At 44.8% G+C, this 21,677-nt stretch overlaps 1 protein-coding gene across 1 annotated transcript in view; it reads right to left on the minus strand.

The window, feature by feature from the left end:
• Positions 1–15,916: 15,916 nt before the first annotated feature.
• LOC146007442 (uncharacterized) overlaps positions 15,917–21,677 on the minus strand; it is a 50,393-nt gene continuing 44,632 nt past the window's right edge. The window contains exon 8 of the mRNA XM_083145791.1: positions 15,917–18,054. Coding sequence (XP_083001917.1) covers positions 16,676–18,054 — 1,379 coding nt within the window. The 3' untranslated portion in view covers positions 15,917–16,675. The remainder of the gene's footprint in view (positions 18,055–21,677) is intronic.

The following is a 21,677-nucleotide window of genomic DNA, read 5'->3' on the forward strand; positions in this document are numbered from 1 at the left end:
ATTAGAAGAGAGTTTAATGTACCAAATGTAATGTTTTTTAGATATTTACAATTGAGGCATGGGATAACTACACAATTTGGGGGATTAACTTTGGATATCTGTGGATCACCTATATAGATATTGGTATATAAGCTTGGAAAAAAGCAAGCAGATATCAAAAGTATATGCCATGCTGAACAGTCATATAAACCCGCAAATATTTGTCCCCCTAAAAAATAAATGGGAACAAAAACTGGGAAATATAACTGAGGGACAGTGGATACAAATATTAGGCTCAACGGGGCTGACAACCCCATGTATAAGATATCAGCAAATATATTTATATGTAATGCATAGAGTATACCATTCACCAGTATCTTTATACAAGGCTCATTTACGTTCCAATACAGTCTGTCCTAAATGTGGAGTAGAGGGTGCGGATTTTTGGCATTTAATATGGAGTTGTCCACAGATATTTACATTTTGGGAATATGTATGGAGGGACATTGTAAGAACTGAACCTACTCTCCCAGAAATGATATCCCCACAAATCTGTTTGTTTGGACTAGATCTCGGAGAGACGCTCTCAGTTATTATATATCAGTGTGTATTATGCCTTACTACAATGGCAAAAGTTCTGATTGCAAGAAAATGGTTAGCGATTGAGATACCAAATATTAGCCATTGGAGAGCACTGGTGAATGAGACTATGCGGCATGAGAAATTTACATATAAAACTAGAGGATCGATCACTACTTATCATAAGAAATGGGATAGATGGAATTTATTACAATAGAAAGTGAAAACAGAATATAAATGAAATAATAGACCGGGAATTAATATATATATATATATATATATATATATATATATATATATATATATATATATATATATATATATATTAATGTTGTAATATCGGTCTATGATAGAAACGTGCTAAACGGGAGAGATATAAAATAAAACAAATATTGAAAATAATTAAGGAGGGAGAATGGTGAATTAATAATAATACTTTAATCTGAAGAGTAAGGCCATACATGAATGTACGGAGAAAAGGTCTGCATTGGGTTTTTTGTTTTTTTGTTTATGTGTGTCTTGTTATATGTAGAATATAGAGGTATGTTTTCCGCATGGAATCATGTGGATTCTGTGGGCATATATATCAGGGTAGTAGAATGGAGAGGAAGAAAGGAAAGGTAGAAGAGATGAGAAGAGGAAGTGAGAAAAAAAAATAAGCAAATGTGAAAATAACAGGAGATGCAGAATATGGGAAGGAGAAAAAAGGGGGTAGAGGCTGGGGGGAGTTAATTGTGCCTCATTATGGCCTGGGGTTCTCACTTACACAAGATATGTAGGACAATAGACACACTACACAGTAAAACACTATTAGAACACAAACTTATAAAACACACAAAACATAAGCACTTATAATTTATCACACAAGGGTTTAAATAAAACTACAAAACATAGTACACAGTAATATAATACAAGAACACAAAGTTCACAAATATAAACACATACAATACTATACATAGGGAAAAGGAGGGGAGGGAAAGGGGGGGGCTATATATACGTTAATGTAAGGAATATAAGATATAACTAAAGGAAGAGGGGGGGAGGTGGTAAGGGAAGAGAAACCAATAAGGGGCACTTTAACCCCATACCCAAATAAAGTAACAAAATCAGAAACAATTCCGACCCAATATGATTGCATCTCCTGATATTTATTTATGGAAAATATGTATGCTGTACGATATTACTTGATATTATGAAAAGGAAAGAGGTATACATATAAAATATAACTGAAATAGGTACATGTATAAATGCTACCATATGAAGATTCGAAAAATATGTGTATACAACAAAATACTTGTAATTCTTATGAAAATATATGCCTAAATGTAAAAATGATAACGATGTATGAAAGATTTGAGAAAAAAATGAAAAATAATAAAGAATTAAAAAAATCAGTGCACAGCCTAAATTTTTATGTAGAATAATTTTAATAGGCATTATGGTGTGTGGCATAATAGGTAATGGACATTACGTTGTGTGGCTTAACATGTAAGAGGTATTATGGTGTCAATTTTTTTTTCTTCAATTAAATGTTTTATTGAAACACCATGAAATGACATCTGACAGTGTATATTCATATAAATTGTCTGTGACAAAGTAGATCCAAAGATGAAAATTTAACATCATTGTTCAATGTTTTAACAATAATGTTGAGTGTCAATACAAATAAATATAATGACCAGCATACAATAAGTGTCTCACATGCCTCTTATTAATGAGTGAATGTTTATACATTTATTACATAACGGGGCCCCCTTAGTACGAAGTACCAGACAAGAACATTTCCTAATTAATTGTTTAGCTCAATCGTTAGATCCCCGAAAGAGTCCTCAACATGTACCACTGGGCCAGGGGGATTGATGAGGTTGTAGACTAATCAAGGCTTCATGTAATTCCTCTGACGTTACATCCTTCATGACGACTTCTTTCTGATTTTGGGACAGTGGGGGAAGATTAGCTGCTGATAACAAAGATTCTTGTTTCTCTATGTTAATGGGGAATTCTCTGTATAAAGTTTTAAAGTATTCTTCAAAGTGGGCAAGTATGTCTTTGTCTCAAACAAAGTTCTATGGGAGGCTGGGTCCATTATAGCCACAATGAAGGATTGTTTTCTATTAGGTTTTGACATGAGGGAGAGCAGCCTACCCGATTTGTTACCCCATTTATAAAACATTTGTTTCGTGTAATCTAATTTGGGTCGTGCTTGAGCTGTTAAAAAGGATTCAAGCAATTTTCTATTGTTTAAATAGCTATCTAAATTTGAAGCGGAGCTGAGATCCTGATAATTCCTAAAAGAGCGAGTTACCTCTTGTTGTAAATCCCGATACTGTTTTGCGGTGTCTTTTTTACGTCACGCAACATATTGTATCACCTGACCTCGCATTACCGCCTTTGAGGTTCTCCAGAACAAAACTATTTCTTCCCAATGCTCTAAATTGTCGTCACGGAAATTGTTCCAAGACTGTTTGTGGAAGTTTTTTAAGTCCTCTGAGCTTCCCAGGTAGCCTGGAAATCTCCAAAGGCGGTCCGCTCCCTCCCCAGAGCCCAACCACAGACTCAGTGACACCGGAGCATGATCCGATATGAGAATATCGTGTATGTCCGCTTGGCGTACAGCAGACATTAACTGATCAGATACCAAGAAATAATCTATCCTGGACAGTGTATGGTGCACCCCTGATAGATGCGTAAATGATTTCTCTGTATCATGTATCAAACGCCAAGGATCACTCAGCTGTAGGTTGGTTTTTAAAGTCTGGATATGGAGCCAGGAGGGGGGTAATGAGCCCAATAAAGACAGGGATTTATCCAGCGTGGGGCTATCTACTGAATTAAAATCCCCTCCCATTATCAACTTGTAAACCATGCGGCCCGCCAGAATTTGGGAGATCCTGGACAGAAATCTTTCAGGTGAAACGTTAGGAGCATATAAGTTTAATAGGGTAAATCTCATTCCCTCCATCTCCACATCCAAGAGCAGGAAGCGACCCTCCACATCCTCCACAGTGTGGAGGACTTGATATATTAGATTTCTATTGAGTAGAATGGCCACACCCCTGCTTTTTGTTCTATACGAGGCCGAGAAGCATTCCCCAATCCAACGTGCCCTTAATATGGAATCGCTGTCCCTTAACCAATGTGTCTCCTGCAACATAGCAATATCAGGCCTATGTTTTTGTTTGAGTGAGTGATTACCTTCGTACGCTTTATGGTGGTATTCAGGCCATTGACATTCCATGACAACAGCCGCAAGTGTGGGTGGTCCCGTCACGGCGTGGGATTATTTAGTCCTGCAGACATGGATCGACGCTATAAGGAGTTGGCCCTGAGCTAACAAAAAGGGCATATGTTAGACACCAAATTGAGTTGTCGAAAAATCTGAGATTGGGCGGCAGCCCTGAGACACAAACAGAAACATTGACACTTTCATAAGATAACATGAAATATGAAAAGACGAATATGATAGACTATTTATTCTTCGGTATACGTCAGGGGCCACAGGCTTAACAGTGGGTAGTGGAGTGGAAGTGAGACTTTACCAGCACCTAAGAGGTTAAACTTCTCCTCTCCTCCTCTACCCCACCTCCAGGCCAGGCATTTCAGTTTTTCCGGTGCTGGGCAGGAGCCAGTTGCACCTTTACAGAGGAGCTGCTATATGCAGCCTTACTTCAGCGTCAGACACCCGCACTGCTGCTCCATCACCCAGGCCCGAACAGCTGCAGCACCACTCAAGGGTATGTGGCCGCAGCTGGCCCCGGGCACTCCGGATGGCGGCAGCCAGGAACTGACAGAGAAGGTAACACGCTCTCTGTGATGGCGCATAAGCGTCTGTAAGCAGCCCTGCACTGGAGAGATAGTGCGGTCTATAGCACCGGTAGCGGTGCCGCCCGGCAAATGAGGGATACCCACCATTTTACCGGCACTGCATGAGATACTTTCCCTGGCGGCCATTTGTTAGCAGGGGGAGTGGTCTCTCCCCACACAGCCACTCCGCTGGGGACAATAGGAAAGGATACTCATGCAGTTCCCGCCACTGCTCCCTCCTGCTGCACATGGAGCCCCCCGGGGTTCCATTCCTCCACTGCCAGGATGCATCTCCTACAGGACAAAGGCTACAGTGTTTGTGCTCCAGCCAACCGTAGCTGCAGCAAAAGAGGTTAGTGCCATTTTTCTACATTGTTTGCCTTTTGTATGCTTGCTGTGTACTGTATTAACACTATAACTGCCTGCAGAATATATTGTGTTTGCTGTACCATATAGACTGCCTGTATATTTTATAGTCCTGACTCACTGCAGTCCCTGATCATGCGTCTAAGGGTAAATCCAACAAGGCAGGGGCACCAGCATTGCTGTCATGTACAGTCTGTAATGCCGGCCTATTCCCCCAGGACTATATACAGGATTGCTTATGCGTAAGCTGCTACAATACACAGGCACCGCCCATGCCTTCAGCCTCCTCTCAGGAGCCTGCTTGGGCCTCATCACTTACACAAATAATTGATACAGTCTCAGCAGCACCACCCCTGAGGCCACCTTTGGTCAGAGTGGCCCCCCGCATTGGATACTCCCTGGGTGGGGTCGGTATCTGCCGCTACTCAGCAGGGTGGGCCCGATAGACGCAGGGCCTTCATCAGGGACTCCCCCCACATCCCAGCCCTTCCGTCAGCATGACACTGACACAGGAGGAAGATGATGAGGAAGACGTAGATGATGCAGTGGACGTGGGGGACAATTTAGATAGGGCGGACCCCCCATCCCATCTTAATGTATCAGCCTTGGTTACAGCAGTAAAAGAGGTCCTTAAATTAGAGGACCCCTAAGCGCAGTTTGGCTTTATTCCCAAAGTCGGAAAACCTGACCAAAGTCATCACTTAGGCATGGGAGGTGCCAAATAGGAAGTTTAACTTGCCTAAAAGAGTTCCTTATTTTGACCCCCTCCACCAGGAGGAAAGAGTCCACTGGGAAATGCCACCCAAGGTACTCGCACATGTGGCGAAGCTGGTGAGATCCACCACGCTACCCATTCCAACCGCGTCTCTTAAGGACCCTGCTGATAGGAAGTTGGAAAACTTCCTAAAACTCATTTACATCACTGCTGGTGCAGGGGCCAGGCCTTCCCTGGCATCAGCCTGTGTGGCTAAGGCCTTAACAGAGTGGGCAACTACTTTCATGGCTGGTGCTGCCGAGGGTGTGCCCGCAAGTGACCTGCTACCTACTATTAACATGGTAAATCAGGCTGCACTCTATTTGGGGGAGGGAGCCCTTGATTCTGCCACCCTCACCTCTAGGGTGTCAGTTTCGGCTGTGGCTGCCCGCAGATCCTTGTAGCTGTGCTCTTGGATGGTGGACCCTAAAACTTTAAAAGCACTTCCCTTTGATGGTTCCCTTTTGCTACTCTGTAACTGCGGTGGCAGCTTCTAAGGTAGCTTTCCTGCCATCCACCCCTACTTATCCCCAGGTTGCCTTACAGTACTTTTGCTTTCAGGGCTGGGTTAAGGGACAGGCCTTCTCTAGATACCAACCCTAAGGGGCCAGATCCTTCAAGCCTAAGGGTAAGCTTCCCTGGGCCACCAGGTGCCTTGTCCCTAAGTCAGAGGGCAAACCCTCCACATGACGGGGTGGGCCTCCACCTGGGGGATCCCAAGGTGGGCGGCCATCTGTTGGGGTTTTCGGCCATCTGGCTGCAATCCACGGTGGATGCATGGTTTAGGGATGTTGTCTCCCGAGGCTACTCCCTAACCTTTAGCTTTATCATCAGCTGTATGTTTCTCATGGACCACCACATCACTGTGGAAAGACCATTCTGGATCCTCTGGTGGACCCTCCTCACTTGCCAAAGGTCATTTAAGGGCCTTTGGACCACGCTGGAGGCCCAGATTTCCATCAATGTCCTCAAACTGAGGGCAATCTTCTGGGCCCTTTACTTGGCGGAACCCTGGCTTAGTCAGTCAATGCAACGAAGGTGGCTTATCAACCACTGGCACTCGCAGTCGGGCTGTCATGGTGGAGTCATGCCCCATCTTCCAATGGGCGAAGAAAAAGATTCCTGCTCTCTCAGTGATCTTAATCCCAGGAGTCCTCAATTGGGAAGCGGACTTCCTGAGTCATCAGACCCTGAATGCGGGCGAATGGGCCCTCCATCCATAGGTGTTCCAGTTACTGGTGCGCCATTGGGGCAGGCCTGAGGTGGACTTGATGGCATCATGCCACAACCACAAGGATACCCTGTACGGATCCAGGGGCTTGCATGGTGGACGCACTGTCGGCTTCGATTTCCCTCATCCTGCAGGTAATTCAAAAGTTGAAGGTGGAGGGCGACACCTTGATCATAGTGGCTCCATATTGGCCCAGACGAATCTGGTTCTCGAATCTGCAGGCCCTGTCAGTGACCCCTCTGATCCGTCTACCTCTACGCACAGACATGCTCTCTCAGGGACCGGGTCTACACCCGGATTTGCGGTATCTGGCTTTGACAGGGTGGCTGTTGAGATCTCCCTGTTAAGAGCCAGAGGCTTTAACAGGGGGATTCCAAAGGCAAGGCTGCATGCTTGTGAAGAAAAACAAAGCCCTCATCCTCATGTGAGCTAGCCTATGGGCGTCAAATACTTGGAGGGTGTGACCCTTGGACCAATGAGAGAAGACTTTACCTGATGCATTATGTGCTTTTGGAGACAGTGTATAAATATCTGCTACTTGGATCAGTTTTGGTAACACTCTGAAGACTTCTACTTGACGACGAACATCCTGGATCCAGGGGGGCACTTGTGTATGTATGTATGTATGTATGTATGTATGTATGTATGTATGTATGTATGTATAGGTTGTGGTTCTCTCTTTGCTGTAATTATCTGTTGGCTGTCCTATACATACTTTGCTGTTATCTTTACTTTGCTAATTAAATCTGTGCGTTTGACCACAATACAACAGTATATGCTATTGTACTCTCTTAAAAGTGATAAAGTGCACATAACCGCACCAGAGGTTCGCTATGCTAATAGATGCAGCTTGCATCTGCGACAAATATCTTGTCATGCTTAAAAATAATTTGCCTCCTACAGTTACTACTGTATGGCATTTGTTTAAGGGGTACTAGTGTCACATGATGTATAAGGCGGACTACTGTGTGGCATGTGGAGTGCTAGTGTGTGTAATAATGTGTAAGGGGTACTACAGTATGGAGTAATGTGTAAGAGACACTACTATGCAGCATAATGTGTAAGGGGCACTGCTGTGTGGTATAATGTGTATATGGGGCACTACTGTATGGCATGTCTATAAGGAGTGCTAGTGTGTGAGATAATGTGTAAGGGTTACTACAGTGTGGAGTAATGTGTGAGACACTACTATGCAGCATAATGTGTAAGGGGCACTGCTGTGTGGTATAAGGGGCACTATGTGTGGCATGTCTATAAGGAGTGCTATTGTGTGAGATAATGTGTAAGGGGTACTACAGTGTGGAATAATGTGTGAGACACTACTATGCAGCATAATGTGTAAGGGGCACTGCTGTGTGGTATAAGGGGCACTATGTGTGGCATGTCTATAAGGAGTGCTAGTGTGTGAGATAATGTGTAAGGGTTACTACAGTGTGGAATAATGTTTGAGACACTACTATGCAGCATAATGTGTAAGGGGCACTGCTGTGTGGTATAAGGGGCACTATGTGTGGCATAATGTGAAAGAAGCAATACTGTTGTGCATGTGTATATGGACTAGTATGACGTGTAAGGAGTACTATAATGTGGTTTAATGTGTATTAAGGGCAGTACTATGTAACATAATGTGTAAGGGGCACTACCATGGGGCATGTGATAAGGGGCACTACTGTGTGACATTATGTGCCAAATGACCAGTTTGTCACTATTTTAGGCGTAAAGAAATTGTAGATTGCGCTTTGTCTTTGGTTGGGTATGGGGGAACATATGTTGTACATGAATGATGGTAGAATTAACGCAGTGGTAAACTTTTAAATGCTTTTACTAAGTAAAATAAGTGATAGATAATGCATACAACAATTCAGTATCATAAACAAATTGAATGTCCTTAAGACTGACAGATCTGTAGTCTCGTGCTATGGTCTGTACACCGGGCCCTGAGCGCGTGTGTCAGATTAATGGCAACGATCTCCTGATCTGTGAGTGAAAGTTAGGAACAGTGTCCAATCTGTTCCCAGTTGAAATAAATCTCTGTCCACAGTTTCTTTAAAAGTTAAGAGTTATCTAAATGCGGCGTCCCGCTTATCAGATAAATTATGTCTTCGGGTACCCCTTTAAAAGCCCGCTGGTTTGTTGCTGCAGGTTTTCAGAGGAGAGGGACTGGTGCAGCTTAGGGGTGCCGGCGTCCACTCTCAACTGATAGCCCCAGATGGTGAAGGTGTTGCACATGTGTACACTCCATGTTTAGATTTGTTCTTGTGCGCTATTTTTTGCCAATGATTGATTTAACCTCATTGTGTAGGTTGAGCCCTCTTGGTGCAAATGTTTTATGTTTTTACATTCATTTTAATTCTGCTTTGTTGATTTTATGTGTACAGTCTTCCACCCTCCAGTTTGGATGTAACAATTCTATACCCACAATTTTCAATGATTGTGGGTAGGGTGGCCAATCCCGGGATCATTATCGGCGGGATCCCGGGATCATTATTGGCGGGATCCCGGGATTTGGCCCCCAAAACACCGGGATTGGTGTATCCAATCCCGGGATTTCAGGATCTGCGCAGTCTAATGCTGGGCAGCGTCTGAGCATCGCTCAGACGCTGCCAGACTTCCCCTGCACCTGGCAGTGCGGCCCTGCGCAGTGTGATGAGGTCATAGGTCACGCTGCGCAGGCCGCACAGACAGCCTAAGAAGTGTCCTGCGTGCTGGCTCCCGGAGACCCCACTACCCACCCGGCTCACTGAGAACTCTCTCCCCCACCCGGCTTCCTGCCTGCTCCTGTCCTAGACAACATGCTGGCTGGCTCCCGGAGACCCCGCCTACCCACCTGTGGGTCACTATCATGGTGAAGTTTGAAGTGTCTTGAGATATTGTGTTCCTTGTACCCTCTTTTTATGTTCCTTAAGTGCTCGTATATACGCTCTTTTAGTTGTCTGGTAGTTCTGCCAACGCATTGTTTGTTGCACCCACATTTCAGGAGATAAATGACACCCTTACTGTCGCATGTGATTTCTTGCTTTATTTTAAATATTTCGTCATTGACAAAGGATTTAAAGTCGGTGGTGGGTCTGGTGCTTCTCTGTTTTTGGTTGTTACAACCGGCAAAGTTTCCACAATAGAAGAAACCTTTTGTTAGGGGGGCACTGATCTATTGTTGTTTGTATGGCAGGTTTTGGGGGGATTTGGTTGTTTATTAACTTTTGTTTTAAATCAGGTACCTTTTTGAATATAAGTTTTGGTATTTGTGGGAGATGGTCTGCCAGAACTTTATCTTCTAATAGTATTGGCCAGTGTTTGATTAGAATTGTCCTGATTGTTTGGAGTATTGTGTGATGAAAAGTACCTCATTAAGGATTGGATCTTTATCTGCTCCTTTATCTCTGTATTTCAATAGGTCTTCTCTATTGGTCTGTTGAATTTGTTGAAAGGCTTCACTGATTTTGTTTTCTTCATATTGTTTTTCTTTGAATTCACTGGCCAGTTCATTCCCTTGTTTTATGTAGTATAAAATGTTGGAGCAGTTTCATCTTAGTCTCATAAACTGGCTTTTGGGGACTGAATTCATCCAGTTTGGGTGATGCCAACTGGTTGACAATATGTAGCTGTTTACATCTACTGTTTTTTTAATTATGTTTTTGTTTGAATCCAAGATTTGTCTGTGTAAATGTTTAGGTCGAGGAAATGTACTTATTTTTTGGTTGTGAAAATTAGATTGTTCTTGTTATTGTTTGTGTGAAATGAATTATTTTAATGACTGCTCATCCCCTCTCCAGATGAAGAGCACATCATCTATGTACCTTGTCCGTAGCACGAGATTCGCCTCTAGTCACCTCCCCCCATATGTGGTGGTCCTCCCACCAACTCAGGAAGAGGTTGGCGTTTCTGGGGGCGAATCTCGTGCCTATTGCTGTCCCAGTGGTCTGCATAAAAAACCAATTCTCAAACCAGACATAATTGTGTTTAAGAATGAAATCTATGCTGGTGATAATGAATTGTATCTGTTCTGTTGCTAAATCTTTATCCTGTGTGAGATGGTATTTAATACTTTCTAGCCCTTGCTCATGTTCTATCACTGAATATAATGATGTAACAATGGATGTGGCCATCCAGAGGTCTTGGTCCCATTGGGTATTTTGAAGTTTGTCTAGTATATGTGTGGTGTCTCTTAGAAATGATCTGTTTTTGAACATATGGCTGCAAAAAGGTATCCAAGTATCGTGAGAGGTTTGATGATTTATTGGCCTACCAGGCTTTACAGCATTTTTGTGGATTTTCGGGAGATAGTAAAACACTGGTATAACTGGATGGTTGGTCTGTATGAATTGTAATACTTTTTGTTTCAGGATCCCCATTGTATGTCCTTCTAGTAAGTGTTTGTCTAACTCTTGTTTGAATTTAATGGTTGGGTCTTGTTTTAGTCGGGAGTATGTTTTTGTATCCCCCAGAATTCTCTGTGATTCTTCTAGGTCAGTGGTTCTCAACCTCGTCCTCAAGGACGTTTTCCATGTCACCCAGCAGGTGCACTCATTATTCACTGACAGATTTTAAAAGATCCACAGGTGGAGCTAATTATTTCATCTGTGATTCTGGGCCTTATTCTAGTTCACTCTTAGAGGCAAATTCCTTCTCAGATGGACAAAACCATGTGCACTGCAGGGGGGCAGATGTAACAGGTGCAGATAGAATTAGATTTGGGTGAGTTATTTTGTTTCTGTACAGGGAAAATACTGACTGCTTTATTTTTACACTGCAATATAGATCTCACTTTGAAGAAAAACCCCACCCAAATCTAACTCTCTCTGCACATGTTATATCTGCCCCCCTGCAGTGCACATGGTTTTGTCCATTTGAGAAGGAATTTGCCTCTAAAAGTGAACTAGAATAAGGCCCACTGTGTGGAGACCTGGAAAACATGCACTGTTGGGGGGTCCTGAGAACCGGCATTGAGAACCACTGCTCTAGGTAATCGGCTTTATTAAGAATTATAATCCCTCCCCCTTTGTCAACTGGTTTTATTATTATTATTGAGTGATTGTTTTGTAGATCCTGTAATGCTGATATTTCTTTTCTAGTTATTATTCATTCATACACCCTCCCGCCCTCTACGGTCAGCTGACGACTGTCGTCTCTCCTCCACCCTGATCACTGCTTCCCATGCTAGAGTACAGGACTTTGCCCGTGCTGCACCCCTTCAGTGGAACGCACTCCCTCGCTCCATTAGACTCTCCCCGACCTTGCAAAGCTTCAAACGGGCACTGAAAACTCACCTATTCATCAAAGCGTACCCTTCCACTGCATAAACCAGCTGGTTCTCCGACCCCTTGCCTGTTTACATCCTGCTATCTAACCACCACCCCCTCGCTTGCACCTCTTGTAATCTGTCTGTCTCCCCTTCCTACTAGATTGTAAGCTCCTCCGAGTAGGGCCCTCTTCCCTCCTGTTGTCAAAGCCCACTTCTCTTCACATTTCACTCACAGCTCTCCTTTACTCCAACACTCAGTGACCATCTTCATACTCATCTCCATCATTGGCCTCAAGCCTCTAGTTGTATGTTGATTGGGTCCTCACTACTTACATTTAAGCTGTAATGTGTATTGAACTGTGGTGCTCTTTATTTGTACTGTATTTTTGTTATTTATTCAATGTTATGCCAAGTTTTGTCTCCCTGTATTGTTCCTTTGTACGGCGCTGCGAAACACTTGTGGCGCCTTATAAATAAAATTATAATAATAATAATAATAGTTAGGTTTCTGTCATGATTGTGTATGTCTAGTTTTTCTAGATCTTTTTCTACCATCTTTGTGAAACTGTCTCCCTGTGCGCCTTTCATGTAGCTGGGGTAGAAGGTCGATGCTGGTTTTTGGTGTGTATGTTTGTATTGGTCCCCATTATCAGTGTTTCTTATTGGTGCTGGCGTTGTATTTGCAAAAAACTTCTTGTTATGTGAGTTTTCCTGTAAAATTATGTAAATCAAGGTACGTCTGGAACTTGTCTCATTGATTGGTAGGAGTGAACTTTAGCCCTTTACATAGTAATTTTGTATGTTCTTTTGTCATGATATGGTTGCTTAAAATGAATATTCCTTTTCCTATTTCCCCCTCCTGTGTCTTACTCTCTTTCTTGCCACCTCCTCCTCTGCACCCTCTTCTAGTCCTCTTATTGTGTTTGTTACATTTCTCCATCTCGTTGCTTTCTTTATTTATGGAGGTGCTGTGTGTTTCACCCCTAAAAAAAGAGGTGCTATGTCGACACATGTCTGGGTGCTTGTTGTCTCACTTGGGGCCTTATTCTAGTTCACTCTTTCTGACAAAATCCTTCTTAGATGGACAAAACCATGTGCACTGCAGGAGGGCAGATGTAAAATGTGCAAAGAGAATTAGATTTGGGTGAGTTATTTTGTTTGTGAGAAGGGTAAATACTGGCTGCTTTTATTTTACACTGCAATATAGATCTCACTTTGAAGTAAAACCCCACCCAAATCTAATTATCTCTGCACAAGTAACATTTTCCCTTACCTGCAGTGCACATGGTTTTGTCCATCTAAGAAGGATTTTGTCAGAAAGAGTGAACTAGAATAACCCCCTTGGTGAGGTCTGATGTTGTTTAGATGTTCTTTGGTCAGTGTTTGATTCTAGTTCTGATCCTTTCTCAGATGTACCCTGATGTATTGCGAATTCTGTTTTTAATATTGAGAATCTGATGGTATGTCCCTCTGTTCTGCTTGATTCCCATCCTTGTTCTAGTGAAATCCTAGCTAGATGGTCGTAATGTGCGTTTTCTTCTAACGGTGTTTCTACTTCATGTATTGAAAACGATTGTTCAGATATCGATGTATTCGTTGTCTCATCAGCTAGAATATTGTTTTCTGCTGGGGTCTCTGTTTCTTGTCTTGCTTTGGTATGTAGTGATGTCATATACTGCTGGTATGTAGTGATGTCGTATACTGCTGGTATGTAGTGATGTCATATACAGCTGGTATGCAGTGATGTCATATACTGCTGGTATGTAGTGATGTCGTATACTGCTGGTATGTAGTGATGTCATATACTGCTGGTATGTTAGGTTGGGTCTTTTGTATACTGAACTGCTCGTCAATGTTTTTTTCTCTAAAGTCTTAATTGGTTTCTTCTTGTCTCTGGGTGGTATATTGAATCTGTCCCCAAGGAATTTTTTATTTTTGAAGTTCAATTAGTTGTAATTCTCCTCTAATCAGTCTGTCAGAGGTCAGGTCTGAAAGGGTGATAAATTCTACTATTTTAGGCGTGGCAAAATATCACTGCCGGTGACACCTTACTGACTACCTCAGCGCATGTGCTAAATCAAATCAGTTACTGCCACCAGCCAGAGTACCGTGTGTATGCCAATGCCCAGGGCAAGCACTGACTCTTACATGCACACAAATTTATTAATACATAAAGAAAATGGTAACATGCTCTCGGTCTTGGGTTGGAAAACGCAGAAAACCAGAACTAAGATTTAGATTTTTAATCCAGGTCCAAACTTCAAATCTCATTGTCACAGAAATAAGAAAGGTTACAAGAATATCATAGTTTCTTTCACTGGCTTCCCTTCCCTTTCAGAATCCAATTTAAGCTTCCAACACTTACTCACCCATTCACATCTCTGACCTCATCGCCCTTTACACTCCTGCCCGCCCTCTTCGCTCTGATAATGCACGCCACCTCTACTGCCCAGGGATTACTTCCTCCCACTCCTAACTCCAAGACTTATCACATGCTGCCCCCTACCTCTGGAATTCTTTACCTCTCATACAGGCTCTAAAGACCCACATCACTTTTTAAAACAACCTGACGGGTCTGCAACCATACACACTGTCGGGGAGGATTCGCACAGGCACTGAAGTATAACATAAGTAAATAATCAAATTTTACCAACATCAAAACCACATTACCGGTAATCCCATGTGGTATCAGGTTGGCGGTGCTTCCAAGGTAGGTTCAGTGCAATAACTGAAAACAACAGTCAGTCGTAGAAAACCAAAGAAGAACAACAGGGGATAAAATGATCAGTGAATTAATTAAAAAAACTTTTATTCAGAAGATAGTTTAAAATAGCGTCATATATTTAGCAATAAAGACAAACATGAAAGACATAATCAATACATATAAATGCAGAAATCCTTATAATGATAGGAAAGGTCTTTGTGATCACATACAATGGTTACACTATGGATTATCTCCTATAAATGGCCACCACCAGTAATAAGATGTAAGTCACTACAATAGGTGACATCGGCAAGGAAATGTCAGTTATAACGCATGACACTGAATGAGAACATTCCGTACTCAGCAATAGATACAATATTTAGTATCCATAGGTTCCAGTGAATACATTTATAATATTGCTCAGCACCAGTTAGCGTCCTAAAGGCTGACAGATGAGAGATGCAGAGGAACAGAACAGATCTGGCTGTATAGAATACTCCACTGGGAATAGTTCCTGCGCTTCTGCTGTCTGAGAGATTACAGCACCAGGTATTCCCTGGTAGTCTCCTAATCAGGTGCTAACCAGGCCAATCACGGCTTAGCCTCTAAGGTGGGAGGAGACTAGGGGACACAGTGAGGTATGGCAGTAATATGATCACCGCAGATGCGAGAGCATTTGGTCATCAGCAAGTTGGAGTGAAAATGAAAAGAGAACGCTTCTGCTTTTCTGTGCATTGGTGCAGATGGGCCCCTGATACAGAATCGGCATTGCAGGAACACTCACCACCACAGAATGAGACAGCCTTAAGAAAATAGGGAATATATACATATATATCAAAAGTAATGCTGCCCATACACTTATGCTATCGGATTTGATGCAACATCGAAGTGCGATGTCCATCAAACCCGATTGCATCTTGCGGTGTAAAAAGTGCCCCTTTTCAGCACCCGATGTCCATGCCATCTTGAGATGGCACATCAGGTGCTGGCAGAGGACCGCATTGTAGTGTAGTGCTAGCGGGCGTCAGCAGTGGTGGCAAAATTGTTTAAAACACTGGGCAGCCCTCTGATTGGCTAAGCTGTCTCAGCCTATCAGAGGGCTGCCCAGTGTTTTAAATAATTCTGCCACCACCGCTGACTCCCGCTAGCGCTACAATACAATGTTGCCCTCTCCCACACCTCCAGCGCTCCCTTCGGCCCCCTCTCCCCAAGCCACTGAAAGCGTTCTCTCCGCTGCCCCCCCCCCCCCCCCCCCACCCGTGGATTGCATTTGAGCGATTGCATGTGGTTAAAAACTACATGGGATCGCTCCTGCAATTCAACAGAAATGATGTGCAGCACATACGATCTATCGGTGCAGCGTTCAAAGGCGTGCCCGCGCATCCTGTTTAATGGTCCCATTAAAATGCATACAAACATTTCATCTATCAGCCAGATGTGGTCAAAAGCAAATGATTACATGTAATAACTCACAAGTGTATGGGCAGCATTAGTTCTCACCCTCACAATTGCCTTCTGCTGTCCACCGTCTTATTTAACACATTGAATGGCGAATGAGAGACAAAGTAGAAAATGCTCTGAATCTACAACTAATCCCGGATAAAGAAGCCAATATTCAAACACTGAGATGTCAGCCTCCTGCTTCCCCGGGACAGCTCATATCTGACTATCAAAGGGACACCTGAGCCGAACGCTGAGGAGGACCCCGCAGCGCGATCGTGACACTGTGACAGGCAGGAAGTAGATTCTGATTGGTTGCCCATAGCAACACCACATGTGAAGCAGAATACACATCTTAGTAAATGTCCCCCTTAGACTACTCGTGTATGCACTGACACGAAAAATCCTATAGAGACCGATATTAATAATAAGGTTATATAATGAATATTTAAGATCAAACAGCGCCTGACAATTTGGTATAAGTGAATACATCATATTTATGCCAACATTTCTCCTTTTTACTGTCAGAGTAATGTAACCAGCCTGTATCATTTCCCTTATCTTCCGGGTATTACATTACACCTGTGTGTGGATTTTCTGGTGTCTAACCAGATGATGTTTATATATAAAACATTTCCCGCACTCAGAACATGCATACGGCTTCTCCCCTGTGTGAGTTCTCTGATGAGCACAAAGCGTTTGTTTTTGTGTAAAACATTTCCCACATTCAGAGCATAAAAACTTCTCCCCTGTGTGAATTCTCTGATGTTTAACAAGATCTCCTTTCAGGGCAAAACATTTCTCACACTCAGCACATGGAAACTGCTTCTCCCCTGTGTGGCTTAGCTGATGTCTATTAAGTTTTGATTTATATATAAAACATTTTCCACATTCAGAACAAGGAAACGGCTTCTCCCCTGTGTGAGTTCTCTGATGTGCAACAAGAGCTGATTTATGTGGAAAACATTTCCCACACTCAGAACATGCATACGGCTTCTCCCCTGTGTGAGTTCTCTGATGTAGGACAAGATGTGCTCTCTGTGTATAACATTTCCCACACTCAGAACATGCATACGGCTTCTCCCCTGTGTGAATTCTCTGATGCCTCCCAAGATCTTTTTTTTGTGCAAAATATTTCCCACACTCAGAACATGGAAATGGCTTCTCACCTGTGTGAGTTCTCTGATGTTTAACAAGATCATCTTTCAAAGCAAAACATTTCTCGCACTCGGAACATGAAAATGGCTTCTCACCTGTGTGAGTTCTATGATGTAGGACAAGAGCTGATTTAAGTGTAAAACATTTCTCGCACTCAGAACATGGAAACATCATCTCTCCTGTGTGGGTTCTATGATGCACATTAAGATGCGCTTTCATTTTATAACATTTCCCACACACAGAACACATAAATGGCTTCTCCCCTGTGTGAACTCTCTGATGTGTTATAAGATAAGACTTTACTTTAAAACATTTCCCACACTCAGAGCATGGAAACGGCCTCTCCCCTGTGTGAGTTCTCTGATGTTCAACTAACTTTGACTTACATGGAAAACACTTATCACATTCACAACAGGCAAATACTTTGCGAGATGTACTAGGTGTACCAAATGTGGCATCAGTGGAACATTCCTCATTATCGGTGTCATCAGTGGAACATTCCTCATTATCGGTGGCATCAGTGGAACATTCCTCATTATCGGTGCCATCAGTGGAACATTCCTCATTATCGGTGACATCAGTGGAACATTCCTCATTATCGGTGTCATCAGTGGTACATTCCTCATTATCGGTGTCATCAGTGGAACATTCCTCATTATCGGTGGCATCAGTAGAACATTCCTCACTATCGGCGGGAGCAGGCGATGTATCTGCACTGTGATGGACTGAATGTATAGTTAGAGGAATGCGGTTTTCTCCTGGAGAACTTCCTGTGATGTCATCTTCTATTTTCAAATCTGAAAAACAAAATGGGGTTTATCCATCAGGGTAATTCCTTCTTGGGAATAACAGACGCATGGAAAGAGAGATCTTGTGTTACACTGTGGAGCATTTCCACAGATGAGTCCTTAATTACTGCAGAAGCACCGTATAGCCCTCTGCGTGCCAGGCCCCGTGCCCCACAGCAGCACAGAGTGTCTCTCATCCCAAATGTGCATCTTATTTGGAGAAGTAAAACAGACAGAGGTGGAAGAACGACATTGCTAGTGTACACTGATCTCTGGTGTGTGCGACATTTGTACATCAGTGTGTGACTGAGGCTGAACACATACACAAAGCACCACAATGCAGTGCCAGCAGCGTATATCACACGTTCTGTTGTGCGTCATCTGTGACTGTACGTGTGCGACACCAAGTCACAGCCCAGAGTCTGTAGTGCAATCAGAGGCTTTTCTCTGCACCTGCGATGTGACTAAGATGCCTATTGTAAGGAAACATACGGTGCACTACTCCTCTCGTGGTGTCACCGGGCATCTTGTACCACGTGGTGTATAGATACCCGGGGCATTAGGACCCAACTATGATGTGACTAAGATGCTAAATGTAAGGAAACATATGGGGCACTACTCCTCTCGTGGTGTCACCGGGCATCTCGTACCACGTGGTGTATGGATGCCCGGGGCATGAGGACCCAACTATGATGTGACTAAGATGCTAACTGTAAGGAAACTGGACAATGAGGCAGCAACAGGACAGAGGAGTAGGGTACAGAAGGAGATCACACAGAATGGGGACATCAGGACTGAGCTGGAGAATGGGGCAGGACAGAGGAGTAGGGTACAGAAGGAGATCACACAGAATGGGGGCATCAGGACTGAGCTGGATAATGGGGCAGGACAGGGGAGTAGGGTACAGAAGGAGATCACACAGAATGGGGACATCAGGAGTGAGCTGGAGAATGGGGCAGGACAGAGGAGTAGGGCACAGAAGGAGATCACACAGAATGGGGACATCAGGACTGAGCTGGGGAATGGGGAAGAGGCAGCACAGAGGAGTAGGGTACAGAAGGAGATCACACAGAATGGGGACATCAGGACTGAGCTGGAGAATGGGGCAGGACAGAGGAGTAGGGTACAGAAGGAGATCACACAGAATGGGGACATCAGGACTGAGCTGGACGATGGGGCAGGACAGAGGAGTAGGGTACAGAAGGAGATCACACAGAATGGGGGCATCAGGACTGAGCTGGAGAATGGGGCAGGACAGAGGAGTAGGGTACAGAAGGAGATCACACAGAATGGGGACATCAGGACTGAGCTGGAGAATGGGGCAGGACAGAGGAGTAGGGTACAGAAGGAGATCACACAGAATGGGGGCATCAGGACTGAGCTGGAGAATGGGGCAGCGGCAGGACAGAGGAGTAGGGTACAGATGGAGATCACACAGAATGGGGGCATCAGGAGTGAGCTGGAGAATGGGGCAGGACAGAGGAGTAGGGTACAGAAGGAGATCACACAGAATGGGGGCATCAGGACTGAGCTGGAGAATGGGGCAGTAGCAGGACAGAGGAGTAGGGTACAGAAGGAGATCACACAGAATGGGGACATCAGGAGTGAGCTGGAGAATGGGGCAGGACAGAGGAGTAGGGTACAGAAGGAGATCACACAGAACAGGGGCATCAGGACTGAGCTGGAGAATGGGGCAGGACAGAGGAGTAGGGTACAGAAGGAGATCACACAGAATGGGGGCATCAGGACTGAGCTGGAGAATGGGGCAGGACAGAGGAGTAGGGTACAGAAGGAGATCACACAGAATGGGGACATCAGGACTGAGCTGGAGAATGGGACAGGACAGAGGAGTAGGGTACAGAAGGAGATCACACAGAATGGGGACATCAGGACTGAGCTGGAGAATGGGGCAGGACAGAGGAGTAGGGTACAGAAGGAGATCACACAGAATGGGGGCATCAGGACTGAGCTGGAGAATGGGGCAGCGGCAGGACAGAGGAGTAGGGTACAGAAGGAGATCACACAGAATGGGGACATCAGGACTGAGCTGGAGAATGGGGCAGGACAGGGAGTAGGGTACAGAAGGAGATCACAGAATGGGGGCATCAGGACTGAGCTGGAGAATGGGGCAGCGGCAGGACAGAGGAGTAGGGTACAGAAGGAGATCACACAGAATGGGGACATCAGGTCTGAGCTGGAGAATGGGGCAGGACAGAGGAGTAGGGTACAGAAGGAGATCACAGAATGGGGGCATCAGGACTGAGCTGGAGAATGGGGCAGCGGCAGGACAGAGGAGTAGGGTACAGAAGGAGATCACACAGAATGTGGACATCAGGACTGAGCTGGAGAATGGGACAGGACAGAGGAGTAGGATACAGAAGGAGATCACACAGAATGTGGACATCAGGACTGAGCTGGAGAATGGGGCAGGACAGAGGAGTAGGATACAGAAGGAGATCACACAGAATGGGGACATCAGGACTGAGCTGGAGAATGGGGCAGCGGCAGGACAGAGGAGTAGGGTACAGAAGGAGATCACACAGAATGGGGACATCAGGACTGAGCTGGAGAATGGGGCAGCGGCAGGACAGAGGAGTAGGGTACAGAAGGAGATCACACAGAATGGGGGACATCAGGACTGAGCTGGAGAATGGGGCAGGACAGAGGAGTAGGGTACAGAAGGAGATCACACAGAATGGGGACATCAGGACTGAGCTGGAGAATGGGGCAGCGGCAGGACAGAGGAGTAGGGTACAGAAGGAGATCACACAGAATGGGGCATCAGGACTGAGCTGGAGAATGGGGCAGCGGCAGGACAGAGGAGTAGGGTACAGAAGGAGATCACACAGAATGGGGGCATCAGGACTGAGCTGGAGAATGGGGCAGTAGCAGGACAGAGGAGTAGGGTACAGAAGGAGATCACACAGAATGGGGACATCAGGACTGAGCTGGAGAATGGGGCAGCGGCAGGACAGAGGAGTAGGGTACAGAAGGAGATCACACAGAATGGGGGCATCAGGACTGAGCTGGAGAATGGGGCAGGACAGATGAGTAGGGTACAGATGGAGATCACACAGAATGGGGGCATCAGGAGTGAGCTGGAGAATGGGGCAGGACAGAGGAGTAGGGTACAGAAGGAGATCACACAGAATGGGGGCATCAGGACTGAGCTGGAGAATGGGGCAGTAGCAGGACAGAGGAGTAGGGTACAGAAGGAGATCACACAGAATGGGGACATCAGGACTGAGCTGGAGAATGGGGCAGCGGCAGGACAGAGGAGTAGGGTACAGAAGGAGATCACACAGAATGGGGACATCAGGACTGAGCTGGAGAATGGGGCAGTAGCAGGACAGAGGAGTAGGGTACAGAAGGAGATCACACAGAATGGGGACATCAGGACTGAGCTGGAGAATGGGGCAGGACAGAGGAGTAGGGTACAGAAGGAGATCACACAGAATGGGGGCATCAGGACTGAGCTGGAGAATGGGGCAGGACAGGGAGTAGGGTACAGAAGGAGATCACACAGAATGGGGACATCAGGACTGAGCTGGAGAATGGGGCAGCGGCAGGACAGAGGAGTAGGGTACAGAAGGAGATCACACAGAATGGGGACATCAGGACTGAGCTGGAGA

Source organism: Crinia signifera, chromosome 6, assembly GCF_055691185.1.
Source record: "Crinia signifera chromosome 6, ASM5569118v1, whole genome shotgun sequence".
Classification (NCBI taxonomy): Eukaryota; Metazoa; Chordata; class Amphibia; order Anura; family Myobatrachidae; genus Crinia; species Crinia signifera.